Source organism: Musa acuminata, chromosome BXJ1-8 (assembly GCF_036884655.1).
Source record: "Musa acuminata AAA Group cultivar baxijiao chromosome BXJ1-8, Cavendish_Baxijiao_AAA, whole genome shotgun sequence".
Taxonomy (NCBI): domain Eukaryota; kingdom Viridiplantae; phylum Streptophyta; class Magnoliopsida; order Zingiberales; family Musaceae; genus Musa; species Musa acuminata.
In genome coordinates this window covers 50,980,679-51,000,400 of record NC_088334.1, presented here as the reverse complement: position 1 = coordinate 51,000,400, position 19,722 = coordinate 50,980,679, and the positions used below count along the sequence as shown (strand labels likewise).

Sequence of the window (19,722 nt, the reverse complement as noted above, 5' to 3'; positions counted from 1 at the left end):
CATTTCCTTATACATGGTCATGCAGGGCTCTCAATTGCATGTTTCTGTGGCACTTGCTCCCCGAGTTTTTGGATCGTAAAGGTCGGTGTTGTGGGAGCATTTTCTTGATATTTTTTTTCTTGGTTTCTGTTGCAAGATCTCATGTAGAACATGCTGTGAACATTTGGGAGTCATTTGGACAAGAGCCATATTTTCTTACCACACAGTGTGGCTCCATTTAAACCCAGCATTAATGGCTGTGGGATAAGTTGGTTCTCGTTTTAGAGGACTGATCCAGAAAACCCCATAAATATGATGGTTTCTCCTGCAATTTTTTCTATTTAATTCTACTTGATCCGTTAAATTAGATTCAATGTTTTGCAATCAGGAAGATATTCATATTAATCCACATCAACATTGACACCCTTCAAATATGTAACTTGTATCTCTCTTCTAATGATAATAATGATTTTATTATTTACATCTCTAACTTTAAGTTAATTGGATAAGAGTTAATACAAGTGGAAATTATATATATATATATATATACTCACGAAATGTATAAATATTATATATGTTATATTTAAAAAATGATTTATGTATATAATATTTCCAAACTTTGAAATGCTAGGAATATAAAAGCCCTATATATAATAATGTATATATTTATATATATGAAACGTTAGAGAAATATATATCTTATATTAAAATTTGAAAGAGTAAACATATTATTTGTAAAATTTAAAAGGATAGATATGTAAAAGCGTCATATCTCTCTCTCTCTATACATATATATATATATATATATATATATATATATATATATATATATGTAAAAGCGTCCGAAAATGACGGTTGCAGTTGGCACAGTATTTAATGCATCAGGTGGTGTCATGCGTGTCTCTTCCCGCTGTTGGAAGCTCTATCCGCCGTTGCTTTGTGGCCTCGGCACCAGGGGCAGCTACTCCAATTCCCGACGCCTTGCCTCCCATTTCTTCCCCGGTCTCCCTCCAATAACGGAGGTCCGAACGTGCTGCTCTCATATTCTATCTAATCTCCAGGTTCGTCCTTCGGTTTCAGAAAACCAAGATCTCGTCGTTTCCTCGGCTTTCCGCGATTGATTCGCCTGAAGCTGGATCCCTATGGTTCTCATTTCGCTGTTCCCTCATCTTTCCAGGACCAATTTCCTTGCGTTTGGGAAGAACACCGGTCTTTGTCTTATGGCTTTGAGTTCTTGCCTTTCGCTACTGATCTGACGTATCGTTTTGCGCTTTTAGTTCGTCGATGTTGACATTTATTTTCTCATGAAAAGATCTTTGGGGTTCATCATAATGTTCGTTCTGGATTGAATCCCGATTTATCTGGCATTCGATTTGAATAAAAAGAAACATAAATCTGCGCACGACAAGTTCTTGTTCTAATGATTAATCAATCATTATGATACTTTGATTCGATCAATTGATAACTTGTTATGGGATACACCGGTAATAAAAATCGATATATCCTCTGGAATTTTGTGTTGCAGGTAGGTAGAATCGGATACCATGGTGAAGGACACCGAGTACTATGATATATTGGGTATCAGTGTTGATGCATCTGCTGCTGAGATAAAGAAGGCCTATTACCTCAAGGTGACAAGGGAATCTCTTCACCTATAAATATATGTATTGAGTTGTTCCGATCGTTTACAGGTTTCCTGCCTCCTACCATTGTGAAAAAAAAAATTGAATAAATAAATTGTTGAAAATAAAGGAAAGGGTGCGCAAATCTCAGCCAATGAAGGCCGGGGAGAGTCTTTATATTATTGAAAATGGCCTAATTTGTTAGAGGTGAATTATTTACAAGTTTCTATTAGCTGAATGCTCCCAAAACCAAATTTATCTTTCTGCCATGAAGAGCTATTAAGTCATTGTACATATTCATTTAAACACTAATTGCATCATTTTGCGCTTGTCTAAGACGACCTAGAACAAGAAAAATATGCCTTATATTGATCAATTTGTCAGTTAACCATACTTGTCCTTTAATATTGATCACTTTGACCAAACGACTTCTCATGTTTTTTTTTTCTAGAATTTTTTTCCTTGGTTCAAAGAAATGTCTTTGTCATATGCATGGTCTTAAATAAGCTAAAACAGGTTTCTCATGACCTAGTTTTGAGATTTCTTTTTTCAGATATTTCTTGTGTCACATGATGCTGAACTTTGAATGGCTGGATCTCCTAGGTTTTTATTTTCTCTGAATTAGTTAAATTTAAATTATGAATACTGAATGATAAGTGAGATTCGCTAATCTTTGTTTATTCCATTTTGTAGGCACGCTTGGTGCACCCAGATAAGAATCTTGGAGATCCACAAGCTGCTCATAACTTCCAGGTGCTTAATTTGTTCGATGGAACTTGTCATGTTATAACTGCAATTGGTCTTGATTTATTACATGCTTTAAAAAATGTATGCATTATTCATCCAATCTAAGTTCCTTTGTTGTGATTAATTTGGATTTTTTGGTTAGAATGCATCAAATCTGAGCCTCAAATCTATTCAGTGGTTCAATTGATTGACAGGATTTGAAGAGCTCTAACTTACGGTCATTTAAGTTTTGTGGAGATTGGTTCATTGTAAATAACATTATTTATGTTCTGCTTGGATGCTTTACAGGTATTTATTTTAGTTGCAATCCTCCTACTAAGCCCATCTTAACTTTGCATTTCTTGTAGTACAGTACTACAGTTCACTGAACCATGAAACTATGATGGAAATAATTCAATACTGGGTACTTCCTTTTTCATAATCCAGAAGTGACAGTGTAGAAAACATCCTAAGACTTGCATATCTTTTCTACTCTGCCACACTGTTACTCATAACTCTATAAAGAAGAAAAGCATTTTGCAAATGACAGACCCTCCAAGGTTGTTTTTATGACAGAAGGGAAATGACAGACTTTGCTCTATGGTTGATGGTCTCAGCATATTAATTAAGATAATGAGGCAATGGAGCAAATTCCCACTAGGATATTCAGTTTGCCGGAAATTGGTCAAACTTGCTTGCCAATAGAAACAGTTACAACTATTTTAATGTTTTGAAAATGCATGTCTCTCATCATTAAATTATTACTGATTTAAATAGTTTTAATGTGTAGGTACTTGGCGAGGCTTATCAAGTCTTGAGTGATCCTGCAAAACGTGAAGAATATGATAAGCATGGAAAGGAAGGTGTTCCCCGGTATGTCCATTAAGAAGAAACATGTTAACTTTCCATATCATCTGTATGGAAAACATTGGTTGTAAAATTTCTAACTTGATCTTTGTTTTTTTACTTTAAAGTATGTTAGCAAATGCATCTCAAAAATAAAGTTGGTAGTTATCTGAATTTGTTTTTATTCTAAGAAACCTTGTTCATATGTTGCAATGGTCATACCTTTGGTATCTCTCAGGGATTCCATGGTCGATCCTGCTGCTGTCTTTGGGATGCTTTTTGGAAGTGAGTTCTTTGAAGATTATGTTGGACAACTAGCTTTAGCAACCATAGCTTGTGTAGAAGTTGAAGAAGAATCACAGGTCCCAGAAACCCGGAAACAAAGAGTTCAAGAGAAAATTAAGGTATCTGACACTAGTAAAGAATGTTATATTTTTTTGGAATAATTTAAAAATACATTTTTATCTTGAAATGAGAATGCATTTGTGAATTTTTATGGATGAATTGATCATAGTTTCTGATTCTTAACTAAATGGTAAATAGCTCCAGTAACTTATTACCTTGAAGAAATTTAGCTTAAGGCTATGAAATTTGTGATGAGAACATCTCATTTTTACTATATGGCTGTAATAGACTTTTTCTGCATCATGACATTTTTATTTTAAGAACCTATGTCACTCCTGAGTATTTGCCATTGGCAACTTGTCCAGCACACTTGTGATTTATCTAGTGCGATCCTTTGTACACATTTTTCCTTAATTATTTGTAGCATTGAAAAATGATCTGATGATCCTTGCCAAAATATGCAAAAGTACGTGAGCCATATTGTTGGACGTAGAAACCATGTCATCAAGCCAACCACAACATCTATATGCCACTTGTTTCTACCAGATCTCTAGCAGAACTCTTTAAGAATACACTAATGACTAAAATATGACTAAATTGGTTTCGCCAATGAATATGATGCCTAGCATGCTACCTCTATAACTGGAAAGTCAGACTAGACTTTTTATCTAGCAAAGGCAATGTTAGGTGTGGGCTAGGCATAGTTTGTCTTATATTATTGATCTTAAAATGTGTCTACTAGAGTCCTAAAAGGGTTCATTCTGCTAAAGAATAATGAAAATTCAAATTTCTAGTGATGTCCATGTCATATCAGTGTCGGACACCACCATGTAGGAAATTTCCTAGCACATGTTAGGCACCAGCATTCATAATTTCATGCATTGGTCAAGGATCAAACCAGTACTGTACCAGTCCATATTGATGTACTGAATATTGGTACATTGATACATACTGACTTTTGGAAAAAATATGAAAAAGGCTGAAAAATTTGCCCAGTACAGGGCCTATACCACCCTTTTCTGGATGGTACAGGCCCGACTAGAGTGAGTGGTATATGCCCTACATCGGATGGTACATGCCTTATTCTGGAATTTACACCCCAAATTAATCAGGTCTGCATATTGGTAGAGTGTTGGACTGCCCGTGTCGAACTGCATTGGGCATATCGCAACCCTTGCTAGGTACTAAAAAACCAGGATTCATATGTCGATGCACTCCCACATTTTAGCCAGCATCACATTTTTTACTTGATGGCTGTTATGAGACATGCCGCCGATACCTCTAAAGAAATAGGAAACAAAAGGACAATTAAATAACAAATCTAGGAGCAAAATATGTATAACCCTATCCTAACTCCTCCAGCATTCCCTCCTCTTCTCCTGACCTCACTTCTCTAGTCTAGGTAAGGCAATAATCAGGTGGCATGAGATGCAAAGGAAGTAACAAATTTGGAACGTAGATGGCTCAAGAATCTTCTACCAGAATACCAGGAAATTTGCAGTACTTAAATTATTGCTTCAAACATATTGGGATTTTTTTAATGTATTATAATGTTATATATATATATATATATAAATAAATATATGTATATATATATATATATGTATATATATATATATATACATATATATATATATATATACATATATATATATATATATGTATATATATATATATATATATGTATATATATATATATATGTATATATATATACATATGTGTGTGTTGTGTGTGTGTGTGTGTGTGTATATATATATATATATGTATATATATATACATATGTGTGTGTTGTATGTATATGTATAAACGTATGTATGTATATGTACAAACGTATAAACATATAGATAGCATGGTGAGTTGAATGATTGTTTCATAATCAGATCATATATTGTCTATTTTGATTTTCTTGCTGAAGCTCATTGTTGTTTGGATCTGATTCCCATTCACATTCTTATTACTACTGTTTGTTGGTTGAACATTTGCTGCTATGCTCTTGCTGATGGTTCCATCTTTGAGGTTATTGTACCATCATCATTTAAAAAGAATAAGATAAAATAAAAATATGTGTTGGTTTAGCATGTTAATTTGCGCTTCTCCATGTCAGCAATGTGTTTCAGAAATCATAAATATACTGTGCTTTTCTTGTGTAGATTTTGTTCACTTATCTTACTCGATAGATTTGCTTATGTTATAAGCCCATACCATGATAAGTTTCAATTTCCAAGTGCAGGAATTACAGAAAGAAAGGGAACAGAAACTAATCCAGGTTCTGAAAGATCGCCTTCAGCTTTATGTGTCTGGGCAGAAAGAACAGTTTGCAGCTTGGGCCAGCTCTGAAGCTCGTCGTTTATCTCAAGCTGGTAAAGTTCTCAGCTTCTTCTCCACTCCCATTTGTCTTTTTTCCTTTAGGTGCTTTTTTTATCACATGCAATTCATGATGGATAGGATCATAGGATAGTAAATAGAGAATGATTATTAGAGTTGAAGGGTCAAAGCAACCTGGTAAAGTAGACAAGGGGCCGAGAGAGGACAAAATTCTTTTTTTTTCCACAAATCCCTGTTTACTGAATAGAAAATAGTATCGATGTTTGTATCACAACCTTGAATATAGTAAAATTTTAGTGCTTTTGAAAAATTAATATTTGGCATACATAACTATAGTTAGCTGGTGGTTGCAGATCTAGCAATCACAAGGTGCTAGGCAGCCATTCAGGCAATGCCAAACAATTAGATCAGTTAAAAAGATCCACACTATTTAAATGGATGCATGCTATGTCTTTGATATATGATTATCTCTAACTTATTTGATTTGTATATTGTATGTGTTATATGATCTTAAACAATTATAGTTTCTTTGAAGAACTATAGTTTCTTAAACAAAGAACTCTCTCACAATGCATATGTGGTGTATTGCTCAGCTATGGCACCCATTAGACTTGCATCCGTAATGTATATACTTGAACTCAAAACTTTCTATTAAAGACAATCAGATTCTATGTAATCTTCAGGATGAACTGTTAATGTTGCTTCTTACAACCTCTAGGTGTTCAGGTTCTGAAATTACAGTCTACTTTTAGAGGTAAGGCTACACATGTTGATTCTCCCAAGATCTTGTATTGGTGATAGTTTCATGGCATCCCTTGGCATGAAGTAAGGTTACTCTTTTGCAATCTAAATAACCAGTAAAAGTGTAAAACACGATCTCTCTGCTTGTAATGGTAATATGCATTCTCTTACTCTTACATATAGTGCATACTTTCTGCTCGTGGATGAGATTTAATTGAGAATGTTACTGGATTTACTCCCTTTCCTTGAATCACACCTGCAAAACTAAAATTACTAATTTTCAGCTTTTGGGGAGGCTATGCTCCACACCATTGGATATATATATGCCAGACAATCTGCGAGAGAAATTGGAAAGAGCAGGCGATATATGGGCATGCCATTTATCGCTGAGTGGGTACGAGATAAGGGTCACCATATAAAATCACAAGTTAATGCAGCATCAGGTACTTACCTGACTTTTCTTCCCTAATTTTTTGGTTTGATTGTCATTAGGCTTCCGCTAACATTATCCAAATTGTTTCTCAATCTAGGTGCTGTTGCACTAATACAGCTTCAGGAAGGGATGAAAAAACTTGAGGGGTCTGAAGAAGAGGACCTTATGAAGAACTTCGAAGAGAAAAAGGATGCGATGCTTGGTTCTTTGTGGAAAATAAATGTGCTAGACATAGAATCAACTCTTTCACATGTTTGCCAAGCAGTAAGCTTCATTGTCTTATATGTCCATGCAACATATTGCATTGAATGTGGCATACATGTGAAAATAAATAATTACTAAAGAATGCAAATGTTGTTATGGAGGCACTGCATCAATTGCATATTTGAATATCCTGATTGTGCTTTAGTGTTTTCCATCAGCTAAATTCAAATGTCTGGTTGAGTTCAGGTTCTGAAAGATAATAGTGTTTCCAAGGATGTGTTGAAGTTCAGAGCCAGAGCACTGAAGAAGATGGGAACAATTTTCCAAGTATGTGAAATTTTTTACCCAATGGAGCATTTTTGTAATGCTGATTTCTTCCTTTCTGGACAATATCTCATTAAGATGATTACAATTAGATGACTCAGAGAATAATAGATATAAACCAGTAGCATTTAGAAACATACATACATACTTACATACATACACACACACACACACACACACACACACACACACACACACACACATATATATAGTGCATATATCAATTTTTTTTTAGATAAAAGAAACTTCTGCACATGGTGTTACTAAAAAAATTTCATTCATTAGTCATACCTTGAGTAGATTTTGAATGCTTCCATCTTTGTAATTAGAGGATTTCCAGCACAATTGTGGGTTAATAAGTCTTACGCATTTCTAATCATTCGGTTTATGTTAGCATTCCCATCGACTTAGGCATGGTGATAGGACATTTTTTAAATATATTATAAGAAACCCCATGCCATTTATTAACTTTCACTCTTACACTACTCTGAATCTGACCTGAGAATTATTATTAATAGACTAGATGAATTTACAGAGCAGTGACTTGCAGTTATCATGGTGAGCAAGTTTGTCTAAACTCTAAATGTCATATTTTCTTCTGAGCAGGGTGCTAAAGGGCTTTATAGGAGAGAGAACAGTCTTCGCCTTGAGGATGGCACCGGCGGTGTCATACCATAAGAGGTAGTCTTGTGAAACACATAGATGATTTGCTGTGAGTGATGTTCATGGTGAAGAAGGCAACTGATGCGAGAAAGTTACTGCTGGAAATATGTTGGTAAATTTATCTCAACTGTTCATGTCTTGCGGCATGAGGCTTGATTTTATCCAGTTTTTTTGTCGATGTTAAGTCATACATTTATAAAAGATTTTGATGTTTGGCATTATCTTTCAGATAAATCTTGTGCGATGAACCAAGAAATTTCTTCTCAGCTTTTCATTTCCTCGTTGAATGCTCCAAGAATTTTTTATCTCTGTTTCTGTTCTAAAAGTTATTTGTTGTCAATAGCTTAATACAGATATTGATTGATTTGCTGAGACTCATCTTGAACAAGCCCCCTTTGCCTTTTTATAGTGAGCTGTACCTTAAAAGTAATTTTGTTTTTCTATGAAGGTAGAATTCGATTCAGATCGATGTATCATATACAAGCATGACTCATAGTCTCAGTCCAAGCTAATGATTTGGTTTGGACTACTCATAGTTTGTTTAGTAGCTATAAACACTATAAATTTTTATTACTATTCTTCAATAATAAATTAATATAAATATTATGTTTCTCAAAATATATAAACTTAAGCTTAAGGCTAATGAGAAAAAAATTAATTGTTTTTGAAATATATGAAAACCTTCTTAATTCAGGCCTCTTTACAATGTTGTTGAATAGATTTATAATGTTTCAGTTTATTAATAAATAATATATAAGTCCATTAAAAAAATATTGTGATATGGTAAGACTTCATCTTTTTTTATTTATTATTTTTTCATGATAAATATACCTAAATATGAGGTTATATGAGAAAAAAGAATTTTTATCTTTATTTATTTTGAAATATATATATATATATATATATTTTTTCAAATAGAATAGACATGTAAACAAACCCCAAAATAAAGTGGGTTTGATTTGGCGCGGTTTCATATTTTCTTGATCTGATTTTTAGACCCTGTCCATAACAACCCAAACCAAATCCCTCCCTCCCTCACTCACTCGTCTCTCGCTCATTCGAACAAGACGAGGAGCGGTCGAGTGCCAAAGAGAGAAGAAAAGCGCAGCGAGAGAGATGGTGGCGTCATCGTCGGCGGTGGAAGGAGGTGAGGGAGCATCGTTGGCGTCGGCATCGTGCGGGGACTGGGCCAAGCGGCGGGTGAGCTACTTCTACGAGCCGACGATCGGAGACTACTACTACAGGCAGGGGCACCCGATGAAGCCCCACCGAATCCGCATGGCTCACAACCTCATCATCCACTACCGCCTACACCGCCTCATGGAGGTCTCCCGCCCTTTCCCCGCCACCGTCGCCGACATGATCCGCTTCCACTCCAAAGAATACATCGACTTCCTCGCCTCCGTCTCTCCCGTCACCGCCGCCGCCCTCGCCTCCTCCTCCGCCCGCCAGCTTAAGCGTTTCAACCTCGATTACGACTGTCCCATATTCGAGGGCCTCTTCCAGTTCTGCCAGGCATCCGCTGGTGGCTCCATCGGCGCGGCTGTCAAGATCAACCGCGGCGATGCTGACATCGCCATCAACTGGGCTGGCGGTCTCCACCACGCCAAGAAGTGCGGGGCCTCCGGCTTCTGCTACGTCAACGACATCGTCCTCGGCATCCTCGAGCTCCTCAAGTTCCACAGAGTAAGGCGACTCCTCATATTCCCGATACCAAATCCTGACAACATATTCATCTTTTTCTTCCGTTACCGTGACTAGGTTTTGTGCTTATTAATCTTTCTTCTCTCTTCCATTGCTACGAAACGATATCGTGACGCTTTTTTATTGGTTAGTAGTTCTTGGTGATTCAAGCTGACCACATGGTAAGTAGGTTTCATATTTGTTTTGGTTTCTTTTTCTTGGATTTTTGGATATAAAAAGGAGTTTAGTCTCGTGCTTCACACGGCTAGTGTATTTAAATTATTTAGGTCTACAACTTGGTTCGATAACTTGATATTTGCTTTGGAACTTGCCAAAGAAAGAACAGCTTTGTGGAATTCGCTGCAAAGGGTTGCCCAAATGTTTTGAATTATACTTGATGGCTAACACAACTCCACTCTTTTATCTGACGTTGCAATCCAGAGATTAATTTTTAACCATAACCACATATTCATCTCATCATACTTATCTTAGAAACACATGTTGTTTCCTAGCTGGTCAATATTCTAATTCATAAGAACATATTTGATCACTAACTCCAAGGTAGAAAAAATTAAGAATAACGAAACATATTTGATCTAACCCTTTACCACCTATTATTTTGATTAAGACAACAGATACTATTGTTAATAGTGTTTGGATGTCAAAATGTTCAAATGCTATGTTAAAGTAATAATATGGCGCTTGTACAACGATGCTCCAATGGACGCCACAACTTCTTTTCTTTGTTAACATTACGTGTCATGACCAAAAATCCAGGTTGACTAAGCATCTGAATACATTTCAGTTGATGTGGAAATGGAAGCACTGCAAATATCCATATTTTATATATTAAAATCATGTTTTGGTGAGATTGCTATGATTAGGATACTGGGACATCCTTTATGATTGAAAACACATAATAATTGATGTTTGAAACTTTCTCAAGTAGGGCCCTTTGCCTAGTCCATAGCAAATGCTGACTACTAAGAAAATTTTGTGGGTTGTTAATGTCTGATATTTTTCTTATTTATTGGTTGCTACACCAATACACCCTGTTTTCTCTTGGTGTAAATACCTAAGGTTGTCATGAGAACTTTTCGGCATCTTTCGTTTGACATATTTATGGTTCATGATCTCCACTTGGACTTGAGACTATCATGTTGCAAAGAAGCTGTCATCCAAGGTTTTGAATACCGTACCATATCGATATACTGATCAGCTGTTGGTATGGTACATACCGATATGTACTGAGCATACCGACATGTAGGACACTAAGGCGTACCAATGTACTGCCCATACAAGTCCTCTACCGTACTGGTACATACCGAGCAGTACGGTACGGTATTGCAAACCATGCTGTCATCTCAACCCAAGAAATCATCTTTGTTTTGTTTATTTTATTGGTTTTTAGGTGTCTTTAAGTACTTAATTGTTACGTTTCTGTTAGCAGCTTGGCTGACATTTCTGTATCTGATGCATTCATGTTTCTTTGGCTGTTAAAACAGTGCACTAAAGAATGTAGTATGCTCCAAATGCACTGAACTGGAACAACATGCCAAAACTTATAAATTCAGTACTGAACTGAGTCGATGCTGCAGTAGGCTGGGCTGCTTGTTTCTGGGCCATATGGGTTCCCAATGAAGCTGCCTCCAGGGTTCAAGTTGGTTGTCAGGGTGCCAGACTAGGTCAGCACCTGTTGGACCTGGAGCCTTTGACTAGGCTAGATGCAGTCTGGCCTGGTTAGGTTCTCAGCTGGGTCAAATTTGGCCCAGTGCTTGGTTCCAAACGGGTTCAAATATATGTATTTTTCCTAAAACAACTGATCCAATTAAGTAAATTGTCAAATTCCATAATGGCTCAATCAACTAGTTTATTTTTAAAAGGTAAAAGAACAGCAAAATAACCATGATCTCATCTATGATGAGAGGAAAATGAATAGATCTTTTATAATAGGGATCTATAATTCAATTTAAACTTCACGCATCATATGATCCCTCAATACAAATACAAAAGCTATTTGTAAAATTAAATAATTTGTCTGCTCCATATAATTTCAAAAAATTTAATTCATGGTCATAATCTTCACAAGACATTATCATCATAAAATATAACAAAATAGTTCTAGAAAAACAAATAAAAATTCCTATAGATTTGCTGACAGGTGATGCCTCACCTTCTTCACCCTCTTCTCTGACAAGTGATGCTACCCCCAATGATTTGCGAGGAGGATTATAGGGGAATTTATAAGGACAGAAACTCCTTTTTAGAGTCCAAAATCTTCATCTCGCCACATTAAAAACAATTAACAATAGAATATTCAACTTTAACTAGGCCTCTTTACTTTTCCACTAACTAAACTTACTCATCAATTTTAAAGTCACTTAAACTCCAAATCTTTGATTCTGTGCCAATAAAAAATAAATTTTCTAATTCTGATAGACTAGTATGTACCACCTATGTCAGTCCACTATCGGATCGATAGGTACCACCCATATCAAGCGGTATACCATGGTACGACGAACCTTGCATAAAATATCCCAAATCAAATCACAACTAGATTCGATGTATAACACAAATTCTTTACTTGTATCTCCATTATGTTCTCGTTGAAGATATTACATACTGCATAGTTTGTGGATTATAAATATGTAAGGTTTTGTTTTCTGAGTTTTTGTCTTATATTGCAACTATAAATGCATAATCATGTAGTGATTACTGGGTCTTTGGATTTGTTGTTTGCATTATTCCCTTTTTGAGCCTAGCCAAAATAGTTGGGATTTCATTTGTTGTTATACGTTATGTTTACATTTTGACTTTGTCTGTAATATCTATGATAGTTGATTTGTTGGACAGCGTGTTCTCTATGTGGACATTGATATCCATCATGGGGATGGTGTTGAAGAGGCTTTTCTCACGAGTGACAGAGTCATGACTGTGTCATTCCACAAATATGCAGAGGGAAACTACTTTCCTGGAACTGGCAATATAAAAGATGTTGGATTTGGGCAAGGAATGTACTATGCTTTAAATGTTCCTCTAAATGATGGGATGGATGATGAAAATTTCCGGGGACTCTTTAGGCCTATCATTCAAAAGGTGATGGAGATTTACCTGCCTGATGTGGTAGTTCTCCAGTGTGGTGCTGATTCATTAGCAGGTGATAGACTAGGTAGCTTCAACTTGTCTGTGAAGGGGCATGCAGATTGTTTACAATACCTTAGATCCTTCAATGTCCCCATGATGGTTTTGGGAGGTGGAGGTTACACAATGTGCAATGTCGCCCGCTGCTGGTGCTACGAGGTTGTTTTGCACATATCTTTGATTCACTGAATTTACTATGTGATTGGTTGGAGCTGTTTATTGATTCATACCATGTACAATGTTTTACAGACAGCAGTTGCAGTTGGAGTGGAACCTGACAATAAGTTGCCTTGTAATGATTATTATGAGTATTTTGGTCCCGACTACAATCTTCATTTTCAACCAAGAACGGTGGAGAATAAAAACTTTCCAGAAGAACTGGAGAACATAAGGTAATTGTTAACTACAAATGTATCAGAAATTCAGAATACATGCCTTTTACTAAGAGAAGCAGTGCAGAGTATCTGTATGCAATATCTCCACTGAGATAATTTTATATAAATATGCTATTTACTAACCACACTCACTTAATTCATGATTTGTTTATAAATGATTACTGAATCTGTTTTAATTGTCATGTGTACTGCATATGTATATCTGTTAGAGGTTCGTTGTATTGAAGAACTAGAATAGCACAAAAAGTAATTCATAATAAAAAAGAAAAAGAGCAAATAGAAACCCCAAACATACTTTGTGCCTTTGTCAAAAGCAATAGTTAGTTGCTAGAGAGTCGAACTTTCTATTTGAATGTGCACTTGGTCCTTTTCATTATCAATATGTTTTGTCCAATGTGCATTTTTTAAGGTTCTTTTTTCATAGTCAGGTTCTTATTAAAATATCATCTTCTTTTGATGTTTTGCTTTTATTGTCTGGTTCAAATGAGTCTGCAGGAATATGTTAATGGATCACCTTTCACATATTGAACATGCTCCAAGCGTGCAGTTCCAGGCAAGACCACCCGGCACAGAAGCTCCGGAGGAGGTGTATTTCTTCTTTAATCAAATCTACTGTCATTCTTTTTATATTTGTGATATAAGAAGATCTGATAACTATAAATTGACACAATGTAGGAAGATGAGGATATGGAAAATAGGACACAACCCAAACTTTGGAGTGGTGAGTATTATGATTCTGACAACCTTGAGGACGACAAAAAGCCTGACCCTGAAAATGTAGCATGATCAAGAGACTGTCAATAGAACCTAGTATACGGGTAATCCTTGCTTTGCATATCTATTTCTACATTTGTCGGTAAGTCTCATTTGATGTTTCATCAGAACCAATGCAAGTTCACCATTGAACTTCTTTTTTATGCTTATGGACTCTCGAGCTTTGGTGTTCAAGCTGGAGGAGTGATATATTTATGTGTCAAATCTATATAATTATCTTGCAAAAGAAATCTATTTAGTTATAAAAGCTGTTCTCTTGAATGTATGTCAACATAAAGAACTTTTAAAGTTACTTGTTCATTTGACTCCTATTAGCACATAGCATAAAACTAAGACTTGGCTATAGGTACTAAGAGTCGGTAGCAGTTTGCCTTGAGTGTTCCTAAAGAAGGTGGTTGCCTTAATCCACTGAGTGTGCCACCTACTAGGTAACATAGTATACTAACTAATTGTACAAGAAAAATGGTATGATCATCCTAGATAAATTAGCAATTTTCTCAGTGAAATTTTAAAAGAATCCAAATTGAGTTGTATCCACTGGTAAAGAGATGTTGCTATCTAGTCATCCTTGTCGGGGAGAGTGATCAGATAGATTAATATTTATTTCTACAAAGTGAGACACTTGCTTTTGTGTTCTGGATGTGGAAAAAAGTTGGGGAAAGGCTGAAAAAACAATTTAGGCAACATAGGTGGTAAAAGGCCTATACATGCGGACTCCTAGAAGTAAATTACTTTAAAATTCTTGTAGACTTTGGATTGTTTATAATAGTTATGTAAATAAATGTAAGTTCACAAAAATTATATGAAAATAGACATTTCTCTTAGAAATATTTCTGCATTGATCGTATAAGATTTTTTCGACTCCCCATTGTTTCAAATAAACATACTGTCAATTATGATTTTGAGATATTTTGACAGAAGATGACTTTTAAGATACTGCATGAAGTAGATGCAAGTGGAAGTCACGCTGTTGTGCTTCATGATAAAAAGCACGCATAAAGAAAACTTAACAAACCAATGTTTGCACAATTGCTATTATTTTATTACACAAGCATTTAAATCAATCATTTCTTTTATTACACAACCAAATCTACATGATTTCTGGGCTGACAGCTCGTAATGTTATCTGATGGTTTTAGACTTGTGTACCTATTGAGAAACCACTATATGCAGGCTTGGTCATTCATGATCCCCCTAAGCATCTCAAAATAAAAAATAAGTCCTATATTTTACTTCTGAAGATCACTTTAACATCATCTGCAAGTCCTATTTGTTACCTCTACCTGACTCAATTTACAGGTGTATCCTGCAGGAAAATTAAGTGTTGTTATTCATTTTCTTAGGTGTCTTTGAAAAAAAAAGGCCTAACATTTATATTTGTCACAATAGGTCTTGGAAGATTGTTCAACTTAATCACCTTTCTGTAAGAACAATAGGGAGCAAAATATGTTTTTTGAGGCATAAAGATTTCCAAACTTGTATTCAGAGACATCTTAGACGTCCATCTTGGATAGATGATGCGTCGTTGGTTCATGATGTATTGACTGCATATTGTGATAGATTGATGATGTATCCAATAGATTTTGATGACTATGACATTCATGAATATTATGGATTTTCATTGCTGTGAAAATCAAGCTCCAATGATGGATTAAGTATTACTTAGGTTGATTTGCTATTTGCTGCATCTGTGACCTTTGATGAGTCTGGGGCTTCTTTTCTGTAAAAAGTATATATATATATATATATATATATATATATATATATATATATATAATAGATAAGAGAGATAGAGAGAGAGTACAGGGAGCAATAGTTAGTGCATGGTAGAGCTGTGATGCACCAGGTAAGGCTGTGCATATTGACAACTGCCTTCTTTAAATCTCTTTTATCTTGCTTGTATTTAACTAAAATTGCTGAGTAAACTTGCACGCTTAAACATTCCAAACCACCAATTAAAAACATAATCATTCATATTTTATGTTAAATAAACGTTATACTGCATCACAATAAACATGCATCGATTACAAAATTGTCTTCACAAACATGCAAGGTTAAATTGAAGATGAATATGATGTGATGACTTAATTCACGATCAGCAAATAACTATGCTAAAGTCTTTGTACTAAATGGCTCCACTTAAATTCAAATACTCAAATTAGACTTATCTTCTTGGAAAAAAGCCTAGGCAGATGTTGGTGGTTGCTTTAGCAACATTGGTTCAATGAGATGCAAATTGTTACTTTCAGATCGTAGAATAAGTTGTATCCTTTTAGAACTTGGTTTCTCAACAGTGTTGTATGATATTTGGCGATACTTCTTAGCCTTCAACTATATAACATCCTGCAATGACTTTATGGCCTGATATCTATACATTTCTATCTGAAGATATAATTCTCTTCTTTCAGTTATTTTATTGTAATACGATGTTTTTGATGAAGGATATATCCAAAACTGCAGCAGTTAAGTAGATCAACTAGCTGATGTTAATGGTCCATGTCAATATATTTCTGTTCAGATATGTTGTCTCGGTGGGTTTTTTTTTTGTCATTAATACTCTTCATCATCATTAAAGCCAGAATAAAATGCTGCAATGGAAAACCGGGAAGATCAACAAGCTTGCTGTTGTTCAATATAGTAGGTTATATCAAGCTCATTATTGGTTAAAGAGGAATACTTTTGGACAAATGTATATCCTTGACAGACTGTTTTTCTGTTCAATAGTTGAAATTTCTCGAACTATATCTTGCAGATCAACATATTTGTGGCACTATAACTTTTTCTTTTCATGATTCTCATATCATTCAGAAATACCGTGATAGGGGCAATTTGGCCAGTACATAATTGTCTTTAATCATTGCTGACTTGGAGTGAAATGGTTGAACCTGTATTATTTCGTCTTCAGGGAAGGATTTTTTCTGATGTTTAACAGTACTTTGTAAATTCTATAGTATTAGACCTGGCCAATGTCGTTCTCCCAAAATACACTGTTTTGTTTGTTCTTTGGTATGCAGATGTTCATTATCTTTATGTGCATACTGCTGTTTGGCTCCCGACCTCCAAACAACTTGCTAGCCATCAAGAGATCCAGATTAGTCTTATTCTCTTACAAATTCTCTAAGCTTATGTTCTACATGCTCATTTCTTAATTGTGATCCTAGTTCTTTTGATAACTTTCCACTCAACACTGTACAGTAAACATTGTGCCTGATCAATCCTTGGATGATATGCATTAATATTTTAGCTAGCAGTAAACATTGTGCCCAAACAGACTTGATTCTCTTCGGCTTGGTCTGCCGAAGATCTTGAATCGAATCGATTCTATCGTTTCTCCAAAAAATGTCTGATTTAAAATTTTAGTTAACAAATGTTACACATGTATTCGGTCTGTTTGGCTTGGGTCATCAAACTTACATTTTAGATGGCTACTAACATGGACAGTTCAGCTTGGTTAAAATTTGATGCATCTCAGTGGGAAAATTTGATGAATTTGGATTGGTTCCCCTCATTTTTATTAGAAAAGATGGAACCTTGTGTCTGGTTTGATTGTGACAGACAGGACATTCGAGCCCCACTCGCCTGTTGTGTTTGATGTCATCGTGACACACAGGTATATGTTAACCCAGCATAGTAACGTTTTCCTGATGACAGCGGTGAGGCAGAACTGCAATTCTGCCAGCATTATCATATTGTCCTTGATGTGAATAATCATCAAGATGAGGGATATATGTTTTTTCTTTTTCTTTCAAGTAACTAATTCATCTCTTATCCTTAATTACATGAATTTCAGATCTTTAAACATTTTTTGAAGAACTGGAGGAGGAATTTTTAAGAGATGTAAGTGGAGAAGCTATCCTTTCACTGGTGCATTATAGACATTACATTGTACGGTGAACACCAAATCTTGGAACTCCTTTTCTTGTTCTTATTGTTCATTTTCTGCAGTCATGAAATAGAAACCTCTGTATATTGTGGACAGTATGAGTTACTCAACGAAATGATGAACTTTGGTTACCTGCAATACACTGAAGCTAAGATTCTCGGTGAGTTTATTAAGACAGATGCATACAAGACAGAAGTTACACAGAGGTCTCTGATGGCTGTCACAAATGCGGTGTCTTAGTGCAGTGAAGGGTTGTGATACAACAATAATGAAGTAAGTCATTTGTCCGTGTTGTGGGGATACCTGTTAATTACTGTTCACTAAACAATCTCTGGATTCTCTTTCCTTCTTTTGCAAGGTGCTTTTGGCCATGGTTGAAAGTGTCAATATACTTGTCAACAGCAATTGACAGATTATCCATTCTGATGTTGTTGGGGCATCGGAAATGAGAACATATTTGAGGTGCATTTTCTTTCCTATATTTCTATTCTTATCTCATTTGGAGTATTGTGGCATAGATTTGATGAGAATATGAACCTCTTTGTTTGTCTGTGCCATTTTTAAGCTCATTACCACTTAATTAATCATTTTTTAACAATTGGTTGATGCCATAGTTTATCTGCAATTTAATGTTAAACCGCATTTCGGCCATGAAGAGTTAACTTCCATTGTAATGATATGTACGAGGGTGCAGATTCATCCATTAATAACTAAGATATTCCATTGACTCATGCATTTTTGTCTCATCTTTAACACACTTGGCATGAATTGATATATGGGAAACCAAGGGAAATATTCTTTTTCCAGTATAAAGAAAAAAATTTGAACAACCTCGTTATTGGAATGCTGGACTAAACACTCCCAAGCATAGTTTCATTGGTTATATTGATGGAAAGGGAAACTTTAACGAGGAAATGTTGTTCTCTTGCATCTATTAATAAGATCAATTATTTTGCTGCAAAGTCCTTGAATTATCTGCAAATTTATGTATATAACAGTCTATGAAAAACTCTTTTATCTTTAGTTTATCATTGTCTTACATGCGAAGCAGTTTAGGTGCATAAACAATATTTAGAAGAGGATAGGATAAACATTTTAGTTTATCATGTTCAATTTGGGGATGCCAGTGTGAGTGCCCTTGGCAAAGGTTAAGAACGCTTCTTTATAATATCCTTGGACCAATATCTAGAAGTGACCTACTTTTAGCAATGTTTGTAAACAAGGGAAAGAAGAATTGAGTGACCATCTTTTTTTCATTGACAACCCAAAGTAGATATGTTGCAAATGCAACAAAAGAAATAAAAAAGTAAAAAAAATACTTTCTGTTTGGTGTAAATGCAGCAAGAGGATCTAAGGATGCTCTCTGCTTTGCAGTTAGATTAAGTTTAGAGACTTCTTTTTGCAATTCTGGACATCTTTTAGAGATAATTCATTTCCATCTACATGTTACTTGTTCCAGTTAAAAATACGTCCTAACTCCTGTCTATCGGAGTTTTGAGCTGATTGAGATTTATATTTTGGGTAAGATATGCACGGTACAGTCCTAATTGATGACAAATGTACTGGGTCTCATTTTTGGATTGGAATACCATCATACCCTCCTCCTCATATTCTTCCCCTCCTCCCCTCCCCCATCC

At 35.4% G+C, this 19,722-nt stretch overlaps 2 protein-coding genes across 3 annotated transcripts; both read left to right on the top strand.

Moving 5' to 3' along the window:
• The first annotated feature begins 875 nt into the window (after nt 1–875).
• LOC135588678 (chaperone protein dnaJ 10-like) lies at nt 876–8,291 on the top strand. Its single transcript, XM_065080913.1, has 10 exons — nt 876–1,040; nt 1,505–1,610; nt 2,295–2,354; nt 3,118–3,200; nt 3,412–3,577; nt 5,750–5,879; nt 6,870–7,028; nt 7,116–7,282; nt 7,469–7,549; nt 8,153–8,291. Exons 2-10 carry the CDS (start codon nt 1,524–1,526, stop codon nt 8,222–8,224), a joined length of 1,005 nt encoding a protein of 334 aa, XP_064936985.1. The 5' UTR covers nt 876–1,040; nt 1,505–1,523; the 3' UTR covers nt 8,225–8,291.
• LOC135586973 (histone deacetylase 6-like) lies at nt 8,182–14,376 on the top strand. Of its 2 annotated transcripts, XM_065080912.1 has the most exons (6): nt 8,182–8,321; nt 9,277–9,895; nt 12,746–13,192; nt 13,283–13,425; nt 13,924–14,014; nt 14,104–14,376. In XM_065080912.1, exons 2-6 carry the CDS (start codon nt 9,326–9,328, stop codon nt 14,212–14,214), a joined length of 1,362 nt encoding a protein of 453 aa, XP_064936984.1. In that variant the 5' UTR covers nt 8,182–8,321; nt 9,277–9,325; the 3' UTR covers nt 14,215–14,376. The 2 variants fall into 2 exon arrangements, with proteins under 2 accessions (XP_064936984.1, XP_064936983.1); XM_065080911.1 differs by lacking the exon at nt 8,182–8,321 and having other exon boundaries at nt 9,178–9,895.
• The last annotated feature ends 5,346 nt before the right edge of the window (nt 14,377–19,722 follow it).

What these genes read in the sequence shown, in the direction of transcription:
- LOC135588678 (XM_065080913.1), top strand. Translation starts at nt 1,524, where the DNA reads ATGGTGAAGGACACCGAGTACTATGATATATTGGGTATCAGTGTTGAT. An exon ending in GAGTTCAAGAGAAAATTAAG is followed by an intron (nt 3,578 to 5,749) that starts GTATCTGACACT and finishes TTCCAAGTGCAG; the next exon opens with GAATTACAGAAAGAAAGGGA. An exon ending in TCGTCGTTTATCTCAAGCTG is followed by an intron (nt 5,880 to 6,869) that starts GTAAAGTTCTCA and finishes ACTAATTTTCAG; the next exon opens with CTTTTGGGGAGGCTATGCTC.
- LOC135586973 (XM_065080912.1), top strand. Translation starts at nt 9,326, where the DNA reads ATGGTGGCGTCATCGTCGGCGGTGGAAGGAGGTGAGGGAGCATCGTTG. An exon ending in AGCTCCTCAAGTTCCACAGA is followed by an intron (nt 9,896 to 12,745) that starts GTAAGGCGACTC and finishes TTTGTTGGACAG; the next exon opens with CGTGTTCTCTATGTGGACAT. An exon ending in CCCGCTGCTGGTGCTACGAG is followed by an intron (nt 13,193 to 13,282) that starts GTTGTTTTGCAC and finishes AATGTTTTACAG; the next exon opens with ACAGCAGTTGCAGTTGGAGT.